The 20306-nt window shown below is 36.4% G+C and overlaps 3 protein-coding genes and 1 long non-coding RNA gene across 4 annotated transcripts; 2 read left to right on the top strand and 2 right to left on the bottom strand.

The window, feature by feature from the left end:
- Positions 1-6330: 6330 nt before the first annotated feature.
- LOC113758751 (disease resistance protein RPM1-like) lies at positions 6331-8714 on the top strand. Its single transcript, XM_027301482.1, has 2 exons — positions 6331-6500; positions 7424-8714. Exons 1-2 carry the CDS (start codon positions 6331-6333, stop codon positions 8712-8714), a joined length of 1461 nt encoding a protein of 486 aa, XP_027157283.1.
- On the top strand, positions 8711-10030 carry LOC113758750 (disease resistance protein RPM1-like). Its single transcript, XM_027301481.1, has one exon. The coding sequence runs from the start codon at positions 8711-8713 to the stop codon at positions 10028-10030; it is 1320 nt and encodes a 439-aa protein (XP_027157282.1).
- Positions 10031-11707: 1677 nt separating this feature from the next.
- LOC113758749 (endoglucanase 6-like) lies at positions 11708-12473 on the bottom strand. Its single transcript, XM_027301480.1, has 2 exons — positions 12357-12473; positions 11708-11952 (listed from the first exon to the last, which is right to left on the bottom strand). The coding sequence occupies exons 1-2, from the start codon at positions 12471-12473 to the stop codon at positions 11728-11730; spliced, it is 342 nt and encodes a 113-aa protein (XP_027157281.1). The 3' UTR covers positions 11708-11727.
- A 3966-nt stretch (positions 12474-16439) lies between these two features.
- LOC113758766 lies at positions 16440-19142 on the bottom strand. Its single transcript, XR_003466849.1, has 4 exons — positions 19057-19142; positions 18374-18477; positions 17115-17245; positions 16440-17005 (listed from the first exon to the last, which is right to left on the bottom strand). It is a non-coding gene; the product is annotated as an uncharacterized LOC113758766 (long non-coding RNA).
- Positions 19143-20306: the final 1164 nt, after the last annotated feature.

The following is a 20306-nucleotide window of genomic DNA, read 5'->3' as shown; positions in this document are numbered from 1 at the left end:
CCTATACAGATTTTTATCATTTGCTCTCCCATTTGAGCCTATAGAAGAATAATTTCCTTCCAAATAAACGCCTTAATGATCTCTACTCTACATTGGAAAACTTTCAAAAGGGAATGGATTGTCAATGAGCATTTCGTTACTCTGGTTGTCATGAAGTGTAAGAATGATACTTTGGCCATCATTTCTTCAATCTAAACACCATTTATCCCTTGCGTCCTCATTTGAGCTAAAATTGGTGGTTCTTTTCGAATGCACTTATGATCGTACCTCGCATTGGGGAAGGAGATTGGGAAATTTTAAAAAGGAAAAGAAAAGGGGAAAAGCAAAAATGCTCGAATAAGGAGGGAACCGCAAATTGGGGAAATTTGACTCCACTTGGGTTCCGAATTTTGGAAAAAAGAGAAAAGGAAGAGTTTTGTCCGCGTGGATCACCTATGTTTCACAAATATGGATGAACAAGGGTCTTCCCCAATCAGTTAATTCAGATACATGCCAAAAATTTCCCATTAATGAAAATTTCCTTTCAGAGTTATTGTAAGGAACGGAATACAAGTCAGGCCATCTTCTTTTCCAATCAAACATTCTATCCCTAGTTATCCCTTTTGAGCCTTCAGAATAAAATACTTCATTTGGCACCCCCCTGAGAATCGCAAACCCCACACTGGGGCAAGTTGGGTTGAAAAAGAAAATTTCAAGAAGCGAAAAAGTGAAAACCCACAAAATCAAAAGGCAAAAGAAGAAAAGAGAACCTCAGTTCAAAAGTAAACTGGGGCAAATTTTGTGAAATTTCAAAGAATGGCAAAAAGGCCGAAAAGTCAAAAGGAAAAAGAAAAATGAAAGTGAAAAGCCTCAATTGAGCAAAAACTGAGGCAGATTTTGATTTAACCCTGAAATAGGGTTGGCGCAACAATGCGATCTCGGATTTTTCAAACCACTTTGAAATCCGTTTTCAAGCCTTAACTTTTCTAAGCACCCCACCTGATCCCATTACAAAAGCCGAAAGCCCTGACTTCTGTTCTTAGCAATGGCCCTGTTAAGAAAATTTCTGATGTCGAAAATTTTAGCTGTATTTCTGAATTGATTTGGCGTGAGGTTGACACTGCTCTTCATATGAAACCCCGAGAAGGTATTTCTGAAAAGAGGGAAAAAGAAAAGAAAAACGAGCGAAATGAATGCAAAAGAAAGATGCAAAAAGATTTGATGTTGAAAGACCCTGTTGGGTGATGATAAAAAGTCAAACAAAGTCCAAGAATCTGGAGTCCAGATGAAGGCAATGTTGAAAAATGCGATCTGTGGTGTAATGTCCTTGAAAGTTTTATTTTTTAGCTATCGTTTTCAAGCCACATTACAAGCTCATAAAGTCCATCGTTGACTTATTCCTTCATGACAATCCAAAGTGACGACTATGCTCGTAAGAAATCCATCAATCATTTGTGATCATAAGGGAACAACCAGTTTTTTCATGTTTTAGCTATCGTTTCCATCCGTGTTATTGCAAGCCTATAAAGCTCGTATGTGGACTACGTTTTCTTAAGAAATAAGGATGATAAACTCTTTGCTTTCACCAAGATGTGGTATAGAAAGGGTTACATACCATCTGAGCACATGAATAAGACAAATCTTGACCTCCCATTTCCAAATCAGAAATAACGCCATTACCCAAAGCTTCGATGCTAAGGTAAGGAAGAAATCCTTTGTAATTTGGCATTATTTTACCTTTGGAGGCTTTGTCCACATGTGCGGGGACCACGGATAAGAAGCATGAGTCATTTGGACTCTAGAAAAAGAAACGTACAAGACTTTGAATTTGGTGTGGGGACCACTAGAGATAGCATTAGACTTCCTTTTGGCTTTAAAAAGGGAGAAACGCACGAGAGGTTTATCAATCAATAGTTTTAGTTTAGACTTTTAGGATAGTTTTTTAGTTTTCTTTGCTGAGCTCTTTCGCATGGTTGTTCTCCATTACTGGAGGACTAACCTCTTAATTCTAGTCAAGGGGACAACTGAAGACTTGGTTCAACAATTACTGTGAGATCGAATCTGTTTTAATTATTTTCTTCATTTATTGGTATTTATGTGTTCCTGTTTTTAATTGTTATAGTTCTTATGTATGATTGATTAGTGCGCAATAATTAATTATTCATATAGGCTATTTTGCTAAATAGAGGAAATTGAATCCGTAATTGTTCGTTATCTCTATCTTAGTAGCAACTGGCGTAATTGGATTTATGTCAGGGGAGCATACGATCTAGTTTAAACAAACCCTCGTAACGTGTTTGTTAGTTAGAATTGGGCCTTTCTAATTATTAATGCAATCTAGAAATTAAATCCTACGGTCGTATGTAGGGTTGTTTTTGGGTTAGAGAAATAGTTAACGATCGTACCTTAACTATCGAGAAATTAAGGAAAGGTTGGTTGTTTATCGCGTGCATGACAACTATAACTAATCTATTAATAAATGTGGAATTATCTGTGAATCAATGATCAGTGCCTGAACCATTTCTGAAGTGTACCCTTGGCTAGAGTTTTCCCTTAATTATTTCTCTTAATCAATTATTTTCTGCAGTTAATTTATTTAGTTAGCATTTAACAAACTCCCATACTTAACTCTAGAAGAAACGAATATCCCCAACCGTGATTCGACCCTACTCACTCGCTATATACAAAAATCTGTAATTTTTCTCGATAGTTTTTTTGACAGGTTCGGCACCTGTCAATTTTTGCCCAAAAGAGCAAGTTGCATGAAACTAGATTCCAAGATATCACAGTCATATGAAGAAGGCAATTATCAAGAATAGGTAACCAACATTGTGCCAAAAATCCCACATTCTAGTACCTGTTAGCATTGGCCACCAATTGTTGTACGAAGCACATGCCTGCAACAAAAGTCAAAGCGATAATAAGAAGCAATGACCATGAAATAAAGGCCACAAGGCATCTCGCAGCTTCCTTATCGTAGAACAAGTAATAGATATAATTATAACTAACGCTGCAATCAACAGTAAACTTACCAATATCTGCAATACAATCTCCCCTGACTTTATGATATTAATTGGTATTTGATTGAGTTAAAAAAGAAACTTAAATTTTCCCTATGCAGTTAAAAAATTAATATAAATGAGACATTAAATTAATTGACAAAGTGAAGGGCATAGAAATAAGCCACGTCATGATTGAGTGGTGGCCACTTTTGATAGGAGGCAAGAGTTAAACCCTTGACCTCCCACCCCATGTTAAAGATGGTGGCCAACTCCACTAAAGGGTGTTGGTTTAAAGAACCCTAATTATTAGCAAAGTAAAGACTTAAACCATAAAATCAATTTCTGAAAGGGTATTAAAGTAAATAAATTGCCTTGTTAGATTTTGTCATTCTAATTATTTTTACCACTCTCACCCTTTTTTTTACCCCTTGGAAAGCTTGCTCACTAACCAACCAGAGTCTAGACTTGTCTTTTTTTTTTTTACTTAAAAATAAAATCCATGTTTAAGTTTCTAATGAAATCAATAAATTTTAACAAATAAAATTTTGTATAAACATTTTGAATGTTATTTGCCATAACATTTTGAATGTTATTTTTTCCTTGTTAAGACAAATGAAATGCAATTGTACAATTAGAATGAATAATTATTTACGAATAAAATATATGAACCGTGCTAATATCTAATTTCGCATGAACATTTACTTATTCTACGTTATATATTTCTAGTTGAACTTTTATTTGTTTTTGTGAATTTGAATTGAATAATGTAAGGCGTAGTATTGAATTTGGAATGTTTACATTTTTTTAAGTGTTATTGAGGTTAATAAAGAATGTAAATGATCTATACTGCTTAATTATCTTAGATTGTCTACTTGGTTGTCTATTGACATTCAATTGATAGAAATAGTTGGATTCTTTTATTTGTTCTTTTCTCATAGTATTTCTTCATACCGATAAAAAGCACATAATTATATATCTGTCACACGATATTCATATCAAGATTCTTCAAATGAATATGGACTCTTTTCTTCTTATATATTTCTCTTTTGTTCGAAGAGCATCTATTTTGGTACTAATATTTTTTACGATATCAAAATTGTGGCTAATGCAATTGGTCACATAATTTCAAGTAAGAAATTGTTTTGGATAAGAAACTTTGACACATATAAGAATTCAAGATGGAGTACAAGGGTCGCTAAATAGTTTTAATAGGGAGTTTTTTCATTTTAATTACCATTATTATTGAGGTTTAATCATTTGAAATGTTTTGTATTTTTAATTACTACCAAAATTAAAATGTAATAACTCTAATTGAAAGATGAGGATAATATGGGTACAACAAAAATTAAGATAAAAAAGTGCTTATAACATATGATGCCAATACCCATCGAACTTTTAATATAGTAATAGATAATAGATTGGTCCATGGAGTCACTATCCAAAATCCGCTCTCTTATGAGGTAAGTTGATTAAGGTTTTGGATTTTTGGAGCTGCGCATTTTAACGAAATCCCAAATGAAGGAGAACAAAAAGTTAAAAACAATCCCAAATGCATTTGAGAGCTTCAGAATTTAGAATATCTAGATATGGGTGATACTATTGCCAGGGGGTTACCAATGGAAATCCTTACATCTGCAAAAAATTCGTCATGCCTGGTTGTTTTAACTAGATTATTTAAATCCTCACAATGGGTGTTACATATTAGAGTTCCATCAGAATCAAGAGGGCTTCTTTCCTCAAGTTACAAGCAATAATTGTTTCAACAGTCCATGATTATTTTTTTCTTTATGTTGGGGCAACACAGAAATTGAACTGGATTTTTTGAAGCACGGATTAGTTTTATTTTTTGAATTAAGTTGCTTCAAATCCCTTTAGTTCTCACTTACAATATTCTATCATGTGAAAATGAAAAATTATGCATATGAAATATCATAAGCAACAATACTTGGCACCAGGTATAAGCAATGTCACGCTGATACAGAATAACAGAGATTAATTGAGAAAGTGTATTCTTTCCTTCGAAAGCTATCAAAGAGGATAACAGAAGAGTTGAAGTAAGAATATTCAGGATACGAAGAATGAAGCCATCTTTAGTTATCTTATTATTGACACCAAAAGTGGTGCTTCAACCTTAAATGATACTAATTTGCAGAATTGAAGAAAGAATATAACATTTCAAGTTGATTCTATCTACGCTACGGAATAAATTATAGCAGGAAGAAGGTAAATCATGAATAATTCTTGGCTAACATTTACTGGAGGGGTTATTAATACCACACAGTTGGCCTGATTTTCTGTAAGAAGAAAAATTCTTGCTTTCTATGAAGTAGATTCTCTCCCGTTAATTCCAATATATATTTTTTTGGTTTGCCTGATTCATTGCAAACTTGTCTTGCGGCAAATGTTGTAAGATGAAAAATACAAATAACCTGCTACTGAATTTGTTTCCTCATACTTTTGTGGTAGTACAACATAGAAAGGCTCCAACATTCATCTCAATTTTGTTGCTCGATGCACATTCTACAGTAAAAAAAAAAAAAAAAAAAGATTGATCAGATCAGTTCTAGTGAAAAACAACATACATACACGAATGAAGAAAGGCAGAAATGAACTTCACAGAGGAACAATATTCATCTGTTGGAGCGTACCAAAACAGATGAAGGAGAAGTGTTAGATCGAATGAATTCCTCTGAGCATGGACAAACTTGCAAAACTCTTTAGCAGGGACCAAACAAATAAATTAACTTTGCCCCACTATTAAAAAAGTTTCAAAAGGTGTTCACAGCCCATAATTAGTTTCTCCTTTATTGTGGGGCGACACAGAAGATTGAACTGGATTAGTTTTGTTTCTGAATTAAGTTGCTTCAAGTTTCTGGTCAAAGTGAAGATTAAGCATATCAAAGATCATAAGCAACGTTACTGAAAAAAAAAAAAGGCAACATTACTCTGTCATTGATGAGAATAATAGACTCACTGAGAATGTGCTTCTTTTATTTGAGAGCCTTTGAAGATGATACAGCTAAGACTTGACGTACGAATAAAAAGGACAAGAAGAATAAAGCCATGTTTGTTCATCTCTTTTCTTACTCGTAAGGGCTGATTTATTCCTAAAGTGGTGCTTCAGTTCTAAACCATGGGGAACAAGGAAGGTAGAAAAAGAGCATTACTTCCGCTGGAATCAACCTGATCCCCACCAAGGTCTTCCTTCCTATATAATAAATCCTTCTCAGACACCCAAAAAATGTATGAAGTTAAAACCATTCTTCTACTCATAACCATATAAAAAGAAGCAAAAACCCTGCCTCCTCCTTCTACTTAAAAAATATATATATAACAAAAAACAATACAAATGGCAGAAACTGTTGTCTCTTTTGTTTCAAATCGTCTCACAACCTTACTCCAAGAGGAGGGAAGCCTATTGGGAGGGCTTCGACAAGAGGTCGAACTCATCAAGGATGAGTTGGGGCATATGAGAGCTTTCCTCAAAGTGGCTGAACCAAAAGAAGATGATGATCCCAGGTATGGGTGGCAAACCAATCCATTTAATTAAATTTACTCATACCCGCTCATGAATAGATGGGTATGTGTATCTTAAATTTTTTTATATGGGTATAAATGGGTTACCCAATAATATCCATTTATTAAATGGATATTATTGGACAACCCATTAAACACAATTAACTCATTTAGAATTCTCTTCTCCCAAGTCTCTTCTCTTCCCCCACCCATTTTTTTTTCAGATTTTTTATTTTGTCATGATGTTAACTACTTTTGTTTCATTGTTATTATTATTTGTTGGTTTATCTTATTATTTTATTTTCTCTTAGTTTGTTAACTTACTCATTTTTTAGCATTACCAATTTATGATAAGTTTTAACCTCTTTTCTTATCTTTCTAAAATGAAATTTTAAATTTATATATGTTAGGGGTTCAAAATTTTTGGATTGCATTTTTATAACACTTAGTATAAATTTTTATATTCTTATTATTCAATTATTAAATAATATGTAATTTTGCGACGTAGAGTATCAATGGAAAAAAAAATTGGTAATTAGACTTATTAAGCATTATAAGTAAATATTTAAAACTAATGATGGGTACAAGAGCGGTAAAAATTGATAACTTTTTGCAAAAAAGAATTTAAATGAGTTTACAAAAAGTTAAAATAAATGGGTTATAAATGGGTAATTGGATTATCCAATTTATTTTTTGACTTACCCATTTATACCCATCTAATTAAATGGGTATAAATGGATTAACTCACTTATACCCATTACCCATTTTATCCAGTCTAAACGCGTCCAAGTCACCCATTTTGACACCTCTAATCTCAGGCTCCAAGAATGGATCAAGCAAGTGCGCGAAGCTGCTTATGACATTGAAGATGTTCTCGATGAATTTGTACTTCGCTTTGCTGGCTAACGACATCATGGATTCTGTAGCTCTCTTCAGAGAATTCTCAAAGCCATTAAGAGCTTGCGAGCTCGTCATCAGGTTGCCAGTGAAATTCAAAGCATAAAGTCCAGGATCAAAAATATTTCAGAAGGACGTCAGAGATACCAAGCCGAATTTGGCATCGACGACCGTGTCACTGGATCTTCAACCATGAACGACTCGTGGCGCTATAGCAGGGATGATGCACTTCTAGTGGAGGAAGCAAAATTGGTTGGCATTGACCAGCCCAAACAACATCTGATTTCTAAGCTTCTCGAGGGGCATGATCACCAACTCAAAGTCATTTCAGTGGTCGGTATGGCTGGACTAGGGAAAACTACCCTAGTCAAAAAGGTCCATGAAGATCCAGATGTTAGAAAGAATTTCCCAGTTTGTGCCTGGGTAACCGTCTCTCAAACATGTGACTTTCCAAAGCTCCTAACAGACTTGATTCGGCAGTTGCACAAGGAATTGAACAAATCAGTCCCACAATTCATCGAGTCTATATCTACCATTGAGTTGAAAGAATTTGTCAAAGATTTTCTTCAACAAGCTGGAAGGTATGCAATTGTCTTCGATGACGTGTGGGACGTGGAATTTTGGAATGAAATCAAATTTGCACTGCCTGAGGGTAACTACGGCAATCGTGTCATGCTAACAACACGAAATGCCGATGTAGCCTCTGCCTCTTGCATAGAATCTCAGGATTATGTCCACAAAATGGAGCCACTATCAAATGAAGATTCGTGGACCCTATTTCGTAACAAGATCTTTAAAGGAAATCGTTGCCCCGACCACCTGATGGATGTTGCAAAAGCTGTATTGGATAAATGTGACGGTTTGCCTTTGGCGATTGTTGCGATTGGTGGGCTCTTAGCTTCGAAGGACGTGAGCAGAATAGATGAATGGGAGAAGATTCAACAGAGTCTTGGGGGTGAATTCACCGGTAAGCTAGAGAGAGTTAAAAGGATACTTTCTCTGAGTTACAATGATCTGCCTTCGCACCTCAAACCCTGTCTGTTGTATTTAACCATTTATCCGGAGGATTATCTAATAGACTGTAATATGCTGATTCTATTATGGATTGCTGAAAGATTTGTAGAATGGAGAGAAGGAATGAGTATTGAAGATGTAGCCTGGGGTTATCTCAGAGAACTCATCAGCAGAAGCCTAATTCAAGCAACTAAGTGTTTTATGAAGGATCCCCACACGTGTCGAATCCATGACTTAATGAGAGAATTATTCTCATCAAGTCAAGGGAACAAAACATGGTCACAGTTACTACTGGACAACCAATGACGTGGCCATCTGAGAAGGTACGCCGTCTAGCAATCCATAGTAGTAGTAACAGTAGCAACATCCAATACCACCAACAAAGACAATTTTTTTCCTTTGAACACCTTCGATCATTCATCACAGTTAGTTCCACCAACCCATTACTGTCCAAAACTTTCCTATCTGAAGTTTTAAGGAGTAGTAAGTTGCTAAAGGTTTTGGAATTGGTAGGTCAAGAGATAGAGGAAACACCAAATGAGGTTTTCAACTTGTTGCACCTCACATATCTGAGCCTATATGGTACAAAAGTGAAAAGTGTCCCGAGAGCTATTGGAAAGCTTCAACATTTGGAATATCTGAATTTGGGGTACACTGGACTTAGGGAATTACCCGCGGAAATCCTAAAGCTGCTAAAGCTTCGGTATCTCACAGTATTCCAACCAGTTGATACCTCAGATGATGATTATGGATTTCATGGGTTTAAAGGTCCGTCAAAATTGGGAGGGCTTCTCTCTTTACAAACATTAAACACCATAGATGCAAGCAGCGGGTCTGTAATAGTTAAAGAGATAGGAAAATTGACCCAATTAAGAGTGTTATATATTACACAGTTGAGAAGAGAAGATGGAAAGGAGCTCTGCTCCTCCCTTGTCAACCTCACCAGCCTTCGGGAACTAAGTGTAGATTCAGTTGGAAAAGGTGATGATTATGAGATAATAGATCTAAATCATCATCAACATTCTCTTTCTTCTTCTTCTTCTTCTTCTTGTTCGTTTCTTCAATCTCTTCGTGTGATACTTATGTGTGGCCGCTTAGAAAAGATGCCACAATGGGTAGCTCATCTTCACAGCTTGGTAAGAATAGATTTGGATTGGAGCAGGTTAAGGGGTGAGGAGGATCCGCTTGAATCCCTCCAACATTTGCCCAATTTGGGTAGAATCAATTTCTGTGGATCTTACCAGGGAGAAGGGTTGTGTTTCAAGGCTGGAGGGTTCCTAAAGCTGAAGTGGATGCACTTAAAGAGAATGGAAGGGTTGAGATGGATGAGAGTGGAGGAGGGTGCATTGCCTCGTCTCCAGAAACTATTTCTGGAACAACTTCCATCACTAGAGGAGTTGCCTATGGGTATCCAGCATTTGATCAAGCTTCAGCGGCTGACTTTGTATGAGATGAGTTCTCAATTGAGAGAGAAGCTGTTAGAGAATCAGAAGGAAGAAAGTGAAGATTACAGAAAAATCGCACACATTCCTGAAATTCTCATTGGTTACTATACAGATGATGGGGAATGGAGAGACCGCTGGTTGTGGGCCGAGAAGAAGAAAACATATAATCTTTCCTAGCAAGCAGCAACAGCAGCAATAGACGACATTGCATCTTTTTCCTTTATTTTTTTTTCTGTATTTTACCTTATTTATTATATACTACGTCGTGTATATTGTGTGATGTTGTTAACGACTTGATGTACTGTATATTACTCTTTTATTTTTATTTATTTTTTGTTTCTTGATCTTTTCTATAATTGATTTGGCAAACGATCAAGAGGGAGGTAGGTTAGAAGTGTATTGATAATATCTAACAATAATAAGTTTAAAATTGTGGTCAGAGACAAATATGTAAACCCAATTTGGTTTGTCCATACTTGTCAATAATGTTAAAGTGAGAGTCAGTCTCGCGTACTCCTGTAGCTTCTCCAACTGGATGATAAATAGCAGGTCCTACCAAATTTCTTTAGACTTTCCAGCACATGCACTACGAGGGCAAGGATGGAACGTTAGAAGGAAAATCACTCGTGTAGCATGACTCTAATTTTGAAACAATGAAAAAGGTGAAAAAGTATTGTCATTGGTTCCTATACAGATGATTGGGAATGGAGAATCCGCCGGCTATGGGGGAAGAAGAAGAAAACAATCCTTGCCTAGCACTAGCAGCATCCCGTGGCTTTCCTCTCTTTGTTTGCTACCCCCCCCCCCCTAACTGCTTTCTCTTCTTCTTCTATTTTTCTGAGAAGTTTCTGATGTTTTCTATCTTCTCCACTACGCATCATCATCTTGTTCATATGCTGCATTTTGTTAATGTATTTTTTCAAACTATTTTTCTTTAATTTTAACTTCAGCAAATGAAGCATTCTTACCTACCTCCCCAAATAAGCGCTTGTGAGATCATGAGCTCAATGATAACTAAGTACAGGAATCAATTTACCCATAAGTCTACATAAAGATTGCAATGCGTATAGCATTGTGCGAAATTTGAGAATGACAATCTTCTTTTCACTCTTCAATTTTAGATAACAAAAGGGTCTGATCCCAATTTTGATTTATTTCTAAAAGTTTCTCTGGATTTGCCAATTTTTTAGGAGCATAAAAATAGGATTTAAGAAGCTCATCAACTTCTAGCTGCGTATATAAGAAAAAAAAATACTAAACAAATAAAGGGTGGCTTATGTGTCAAAATGGGTGATTTAGATGGGTTTAAGTTGGTTAAAATAGGTAATGAGTATAATTGAGTCAACTCATTTATACCCATCTAATTAAATGGGTATAAATGGGTAAGTTAAAAAATGGGTAATCCAATTATCCATTTATAATCCATTTATTTTAAATTTTTGTAAATTCATTTAAATTCATTTTTGCAAATTAAGTTATCAATTTATTCCGTCCTTTTCACCCATCATTAGTTTTAAATATTTATTTATAATGCTTAATGAGCCTAATTACTAATTTTTTTCCCCTTGCGTACTCTATATTGCAAAATTACATACTATTTAATAATGGAACAATAAGAATATAAAAATTTGAACTAAACACTATAAAAGTTAACATAAAAATTTAATCCAAAATTTTTGAACCTCTAGCATTTTTTTTGTGTCTAAATTTAAAATTTTATTTTGAAAAGGTAGGAAAAGAAGTTAAAACTTGTCACAAATTACTACTAATAAACCAGTTAGTTAGTTAAGTAAACACTAGTACCATCAGAGAACTTTTGGTCTGAAGCCGACATTAGAGATTCGGAATTAATAAAAAGTTAAACAACATTTTGACTATGCAAATACGTATGAGTGTACCTGATAAGCATGGTTGAGAAGCTCATTGGAATATGCACTATTATAACGGCGGAAAACGATCGACGCAGCGGCCATTGCGGCGGCAGTTTCAGCAGCGAGGTCAGATCCGGGATTGCTTGGGTCAATTCTGTAAGCAGCCCTTGACGTGGTCATGTCCTCTGGCCTTTGCCAGCAGTAGTGGTCTGTGTTACCATCTCCAACCTACCAAAAAATAATAATAATCCCACCAATGCTTAAAAATGTTTAAAAAAAAACTAAAAAAAAAACAGGGGACCTCCTAATCCCGTATTAAACGGGTCTCGCTTTTCTCTGAAAATGACGTACTGGCTCACTACTTGATTTTTAAGAGAATTCATAATATTATTGTTTCTTGAAGAAATGGAATTGGAAAGTCCAATGTTAGATTTAACTACGAAAGAATTTGTGGTTTCTTAAAAATGTTGGAATCGCGATGGGCAAAAGTGGCAGTGCAAGTAGACCAAACTCCTTGACCAAAAGATTTCTACAATTAAAAAAATTGCTCGCAATCTAAGCAACGAATCCCAACATTTAATCAAACGTTAATTTTTTTTTTTTTTTTCAAATTAGAGTGAACCATTCATTACCTCCCCGTAGAGGACATTGGGTTGGGGATGAGCTTTGATGAGATAGTCAGTGCCCCACTTAATAGCATCCATGGCATGGCTAAGCTCACCACTCGCAGCCATTTGCCCCCCATCCATTTACCTCCCCGTAGTAGAAGCTAAAAATTGAGCAAGTTAACAAACTAAAAGAAAAAAAAATGATAAGATGAAACTAATAAATAATAATAATAATAATAATAATAATAATAATAATAATAATAATAATGAAACAAAAGTAGTTAATATCGTGATAAAATGAAAATTTTGAAAAAAAAAATTGGTGGGAAAAAGAGGAGGTTTGGGGGAAGACAATTCTAAATTGGTTAATTGGCTTAGATGGGTTACTTAATGACAGGTGCCAAACCTGTGCAATAATAATAATAAAATCCTAATTATCACTAAAAGCAGTCAATAATTAATCCTAGGTACTGGAGCAGGGACTCTAGGTGTGCAATGGGTTACTTGATTCACCCTGTTCCCGAAGAGTTTGCTTAACCCGATATACCAGAATTAATTAGTTGACGAAAATTACTGAATAGTAGACAGTGGCAAGTAGGGTCGTCTCCTCAGGGATTGGGGATATTTGTCTCTTTTTAAATGCCAATTGGTAAGGGGGGATTTCACCAGAATGAAACTAAGATCAATTGAATAATTCAACAGAAATAAATAAATAATTAACTAGCACAAATATAGCAGGAGTTAAATCAAGAATGAATAAATTCTAGCCAAGGATGCAACTATTCAGGCACAGTCCACTTATCCGATCATTGATGCAAGAGAGGTTCACTTAATTTATTAATAGACTAGTTATAGTTGCCGATGAACTCTGACAACCAATTTTTCCTTAAATTATTGATAACCAAGGTACGACCATTGATCACCCCTAACCAGAAAATACTCCTAGGTACGACCATAGGAACTAATTTCCCAATTGCATTAATAACTAGAAAACCTAGCCCTAATCAATAACACGCTACGAGGGTTATTTAAATTAGATCGCACGTTCCCCTAGTGTGTGAACACACCAGTTGCCACTAATATTAATCAATCAAACAATTACGGATTCAATTGACTAAATTGGCACGAGATTAATAAATTACATTGAACATCGGGCCATTGACATCCAATTAGTAAAATAATCCCATGAGAATACAAGCAGACAACGTGCAAATATTAATAAATTAAGGAACGCGTGAAAACTAATTAGATCTCACAGATTTTCGGGACTGCGCCGTCGAGTTGACCCTTGACTAGATGAAAGGTTTAGCCACGCCGCATAATTAAATCACCACACGAATTATTGGATTGCAAAGGCATTGCGGTTTTTTACTAGAAAGCAAGGAATAAATGGTGTTTTTTCCGTTGGGGAATTTTGTCGAACACCTGGCGTGTGTCAGAGGCCAGTCAAAAGAAGGAGAAACTAAAACTAAACTAAAAGACTAAAAACTAGAGGTAAACTAAAGCCGTCCGTCTCTTCCTTCTGTACGTTCACTACTTATAAAGCCAAAAGAAAGATGCCTAAAAGCTATTTCCCTGTGGTCCCCACACATGTGGACAAAGCCTCCAAAGTACTTGTTGTTCCAAGTCTCTCTACGTTGCTTTCTTTGAAAAGCCCAAATAACTAAATGCCTTGCACTAGCTTGTGGTCCCCACCAATTCAAGGGCCCAAAGGTTGAAGCCCTTAGAAGTCTGCATTTTTCCATACAAGTCCCTCCTTTTTGGTAATTTTCTGCTTCACTCCTGAAATTGATTCCAAATACCAAATATGAGTAAATATCAGCAATTAATACAATATTTGTCAGGGATAGAAGGGGAAATCAATAATAAAATTACTAACAAATTATACCCTATCACTTAATAATATCCATTTATACCCCAATAATATCCATTTATACCCATTTAGATGGGTTAGATGGGTTAAATGTATATTATTGAATAACTCATTTATATTTAGATACAAAAACTTAAGATATTCATACTCATCTATTCATGGGTGAGTATGGATAAATTTAATAAAATGGATTTGTTTGCCACCTATAAATATAGCCGATGCAGCTCACCAAAGAGTTGAAGGCCAAAATGCAAATCCATCCATCATACTACATGAATAACTTGCCACAAAATCATGGTGTTTATTCCTCAATCAAAAAATATGTAGCTTTCTAGATGCATTTTTCCAAACCAGATAGAGAAAAATAAAAAATGCATCAGATTTTCCTTGGTTTATTATACAGGGAAATAACATTGAAAATCTAAATACTCTATATGATGATCTAATAGCTAAATATCCTTCTATTTCTGTCCTAAAATATGATAGTAACAAAAAATTAAATGGCATTCTCGTCATTTTGCCCTCAACAAAAGCCATCCTCTTTCTTGATTTCTTCCTCAAATAAAACTGCAATGCCTAGAACCCCTGCACCCTTTCTCTCTCTGGAAGTTCTTTTTGTGAGCAACATAACTGATTCACCACCAATGGGTATTTTTTTCAGCGCAAATTACAGACACAAACACAGAGCAGATCTAAACTAATAGACAGAGAGTCTATAAAAGCCCTCACGCCATCTCATCCTTCCTTGCAACACTCTTAAGCAAAGAAAAGCCCAGTTCTTACATTGTAAAACAAGATAAAAGGACTCCAACAAATCTACAGCTTCTCCACTCTGTCAAGTCCAGTTAATAACAGGGAAAATTTCAAGAACAGGGCATGCTCGAACCTTATTTGACAAAGAAAGCACAATGTTCGGCTATCTATAGAAGACCTTCATGCGTGAAATGTATTTTCGTGTACACATACTGGTACATTTTGTACAAACGTCAGTCCAAATGCCCTTCACATTTGGCCTAAAAACCTGAACCCTTTATTGATTAGGGCTTCAAGGAAGAAAAAAACTTCGTTGCTCACAAATACCCATTGGTGGATGGGGAGTGTATGTGGTCGTGTATTGTGTATGTAAGTGTATAACTATGTCTATGTCAATAAGGATGAGCTTATATGAATTGGTGTACCGTGTGGAGCATATATCAGGTCATGTTTATGTAGTGTTTTCATCCATTCTACATTTCAAATCAGTCCTTGAAAACTTCTACTTGGTACCTAATATTAACCAAAAGCTTCTACTTGGCTTTTCTTTGCTTGAGAGTGTTTCAAGGAAGGATGAGATGGGCTTTTATAGACTGTCTGTCTAGTGGTTTAGATGTGCTTTGTGTTTGTGTCTGTTGTACGCATTTAACGTTGTCTGCAGCGACTGGCTAAGGTTTTGGCGCTTGGATTGGGAGGTCAGCTTTGAAATTGAAATGTTTTTACCATTGGAGGATTGGGCTAGAGGTTTCTTTCTGTAACCCTTTCGAAATAGCTTTGGGCTTAGCCGGAATCTTTCACCATGGCCCAGATTCCGGTGGAGCGGTTGGGGCAGGAACAGTGTGAATAGTTTGGGGCAATGAACAAGGTCATGATGACCCAACCTTCCATGGTGTAGGCAGAAGGAGAAGTTCTCCACCTGGATGGGTTGCAAGTAGCCGTCTAGCAGGATGGAATGGGGCAAAGTTGAGTGTAAATCAAGTTCTATGCAGAGTCGGGCAAAACGACCCCTTTCTGTGTTGGTTGTCTTGGCATTAATCTTTAACAGATTCCTGATCCAGATTGGTGTGATTGTTGGTTTGGCCTCCAGAACGTTGAAGTATGGACTTCCTCTCTCATTGTCTCTTCGTTGATGACATTGTCCTCTATTCCAAAACTGATCTAACTTCTCTTAAAACCATCAAATTTGTGTTGGATTCATTCTGTAATGTCTCTGGTTTGAAGATTAATCTTTCTAAGTAAAAAGATTCTCTTCTCCAACAACACTGATCCTTCTGTTAGAGCCAATTTTTCCAACCCTTTAGGTATCAGTCCCACCTCAGATTTACTAGGTTTTCCCCTCAACATCCAAAAAGCCCCAACCAAAACCTTCCGATTTTTGTTGGAACTAGGAGGCATGAACCGCGTCCTGCGCGGTGATAATTTATTATGGATGCCCATAAAACATATGTAGCAGGTATATAATTTTGAAAATAAAAAGGACATTGACTTTATTAGATGTAATAAGTTGGAATAACAAAAGTAACAGCTAGGACAGAAGGAATGTTTGTTGCTTAAAACTCCAAAGGCTAAAGAACTATACAAAGATCTAGGCTTTAGAAACGCAGAAACAAAACAAAGTTTAGTAATTGTCCAGTGAATGAATCGTCTAAGTAACAAACATGTGGTCTATAGTCTACATATCACTATTCCAAATACTACTGCTGCCTAAGAACTCAGCCCAAGAAGAAAGGCTCTGCGCTGGCAGCATAACAAAGCATCCCAAAGAAAATTTTTTAAAAAGAACAGAACCACTAAATGCTATTAGTATCAATAGCATATAAGCCTCAAAACTAATACCGACGCCACTACAAGCTCAAAGAAGTTCACGAGCTGACAAGATAGCGCAAGAAATAAGCATCCAAAAACAACCTCTCTAAACTGGGTAGCAAGCAACAACAGCGTATTTAGTGCACGTCACTTTGTTGATCACATCGGATGAACGCTTAAAACAGCATAGGAGCCTGGTCAGTTCAATTCGACAAGCCACACGATGGTACAACTTAAAGGTCTGCAAAAAGGTTGAATCGAAATAAAGTGGCAATTCAAGAATCCCTGTACACAAATCAGACCATTAAAATTGCATAAAAGAAAGTTCATTAATGACAAATCCAAATGACCTGGCTACATAGTTGAACAATCTCCAAGTTCAGGTATCTATGCATGAGAATAGAGCAACACATAACCTCATCGTCAGCAGCCTCAAACATGTCAAGCGCGCTAACACCAATCAGCTTCTCAGCTTCGACACCTAATGCAATAACATTTACACACCCAGTATCATCATGAAAAGTGAGCCGGATCCATGCTCTATAACAAAAATAACATTAACCACCAAAAAAAAGGAAACCAAGGAATACATAGGGTTTTTAAAAACTAATAACTAATAACAAATCCACGATGCACCTAGGGAAATCATACATTCCCTGACCTCAACCAAGGTATACAAATAGTCTTATATGTTGACAAGACACCCTCAATTGATTTTAGTTTTCTCACGTGGCACGATACCGTTGGGGTAAAAGATTGGAGGCACAAACAAAAGTGACACGAAAAATCAACATAATTTCTTTTCACAAAAAATCAAGATGTAGAGGGGAATGCAACATTGGCCATACATCTTTAACAAGAGCTCTGTGTTATTATAGCAATCAAACTTCCAGATAAGAGTTTTGGAGCCACGAAAACAGGCAATTTCGCATTTCAGACACATGCAAACATTTAATTCTTGTTTATCAATGAAGGAACATTATTACAGTTGCAATGTACATTTTTTGTGTGCTAAAATGTCTAGAATTAAAAAGTTTCATCCTCCATTTGCAAAGCCTTCTATTGCATGATACAGTTCCTGCCAAAATCCAGATGCAGCAGTGATTTGATACTACAAACAACTTAACTAAGAGAAACAGCTCCTTAGCAGTATCAAGAACAACTGAACATTTAGTATTCATGCCAGACTGCAGATTTACCAAAATGATCTCATAGCATTATACCTGATCAATATTGAACAAGCTAAACGTTTAAAAAAGTTTCCTCGTCTAATGTAGCTCAGGACATAGAAAACAATGCATGCAATAAATCTTATAGAATAATCAGTGGGTAGAAGCAACCTTTTTTGTAGACAAATCCTTTTTTTTTTTTTGCACCGGCTTCTTCACAGTCGACCCAAACACTTCATACTTAATAAAAAGGAAAATGTTTAACAATCAAAAGCTGTCCCATTCCATTTCCAGTAGCAAAAAAAATAAAAATAATTGTCTAGTTTATGGAGTAAATCTTGCACCTGAGTACATGAACTATTAACCCAATGCAGGAAAGGTCAACTGCACATTAATTAAAGTACTGCAATTCAAATAGAACTAACATGAAACGGGGATACCTCTAATCAAATGCATAGGGATCATCTGCATAAGGATTCAGAGATCCTTCTGAAAACAGATCACCTATATTAGATGAATTTGTATGAACTTGTCCCTTTGTTCCCTATCATGAAATTCCAATCACAAATGTCAGTACACATAACATAAAATTATATGTGACCGTAATCACAAGGCATCTTGCAGTGTACAGAGACAAACTTCATCACATACAGTTAAATTTCTCCTTGTTTCTACTTTACCTTGCTCAGGTTAACCAATTGCTCTGTTTCATTGCATTAATCTATTAGTAATCACAACTTAATCCTAAATGATATGAATAAGAGTAACACCATTTCAAGGTAAGAGAATTTCGTGACCACGATTATTGTCTGTCTAGTACACCCCATTCATCAAAAATAGGCAAAAATCATACTTCTTGTTGGGTGAGACATGACTGACACTCCACAAAAGATCAAAAGCTAAAACAACCAGCATGATGACACTGAGAAGGAAAATTTATCCTAGTTCATCGTTTAATTACCTTAGTAACAGGTCTAGGTGTAACAGCTTTTGGTGTCTCTAGTTTTTTATGTCTACTTGGGTCCTGTAGTAATAGGGACAATTACACATAACCAAGAAATATACACATAAAGAATCGTTCCCCTACGACAATGCATACTGATCAGAAATCAAAATTACATACCGCAAACATTACAGTACTTTTGGTTTTCCTTTTTTTGTAATTGTTCTTCCATTTGCTGTTTCGACTTCATATTCATGATGAGTGACCTGCTTAAGCAAGGAAAGGAGGTTAGACAAACGGGCACAAAGAGTTGGGCTGAATTTTCTACGAACACAGAGAGCTGATCAATGATATTCAGAAGCATGAACTTAATTTTCCATGTCTTTCTTGAGATATAGATTAAATTGACAAAAAAAGAAAAAAAGGGAGAGCGAGGCATAGGAAAACTGATACGGGTCATGGATTTCTCTTTCATTGTAAAAATATAGACTGGCAGGCTTTCCTTTTTTTTTTTTTATTAGTGCTCACTTGGTTGGGTTGGTTATAAGAATCGGACCTTTTCTTGGTCAGTGAAGGTGAGTTTGTCGGAAGCGTCGGAAAGGGAGGCATCGAGGGACTGAAGCTGGGACTGAAGGTCGGCGATGATGGCGTCAAAACATACGAATTTCAGGCAAAAAAAAAAAAAGAAGAAAGAAGGAAACTTGTAGCAAGGACTGAAGCTGACTGGACAGGAAGACGAGACGAAGAAAGCTTACAACGAAGGAAGAAAAAGAGATCCAAACGAATGGAAAAAGATCCGGACAGCTGCAACCAACAGCGAAGATGGCACCTCCTTGGGCGGAAAGAAGACAGTGGCTGAGCCAAAAAACAGAAAGCTGCACGTCACCGGACAAGGGAAAAAAATAGGAACGCCAGGGAAAAAAAATGAACAGAGGAAACTTGAAGAGAGGATCGGACCTCACTGGAAAGGAAAATAAAAGACAAAGAAGAGAGCTTACAACAAAAGAGGAGGAGAGGCAAACGAACGGCACAAGATCTGTACCGATGCAGCCGATAGCGAAGGTGGCAGCTCCTTGGGCGGTAAGAAGGCTATGGGCTTGGGAGAACCGAATACCAGAGCTCAACAAAATGTTGCAGCAGGCTCCAGAGCATGCGGGTAAGTGGCAGAGCAACATTGTGGGGAGAAGTAAATGCAGTTGGAGAGAGAAGGGAGCGGGAAGAAAGCAAATGCAGCAGACGCACAGAAAGGAGGACGGACGGGCACATGGGACACTGGCAGGCAAAGCCAGATGGGAAGCTGACGCGCAATGCGCGAACAACATGATGCTTCCAATCCACATGCGGGGCACGTGAGAGGACGACGAAAGTTTTGGCTGAATGCTGGTGGGACGTTATCTACTTATGTTGAAAAGTCCTACATAAACTTGAAG

The sequence above is a fragment of the Coffea eugenioides genome, unplaced genomic scaffold, assembly GCF_003713205.1.
Source record: "Coffea eugenioides isolate CCC68of unplaced genomic scaffold, Ceug_1.0 ScVebR1_68;HRSCAF=342, whole genome shotgun sequence".
NCBI lineage: Eukaryota > Viridiplantae > Streptophyta > Magnoliopsida > Gentianales > Rubiaceae > Coffea > Coffea eugenioides.
The sequence above is the reverse complement of the archived record's forward strand: the minus strand, read 5'-3'. Positions and strand labels throughout refer to the sequence as shown.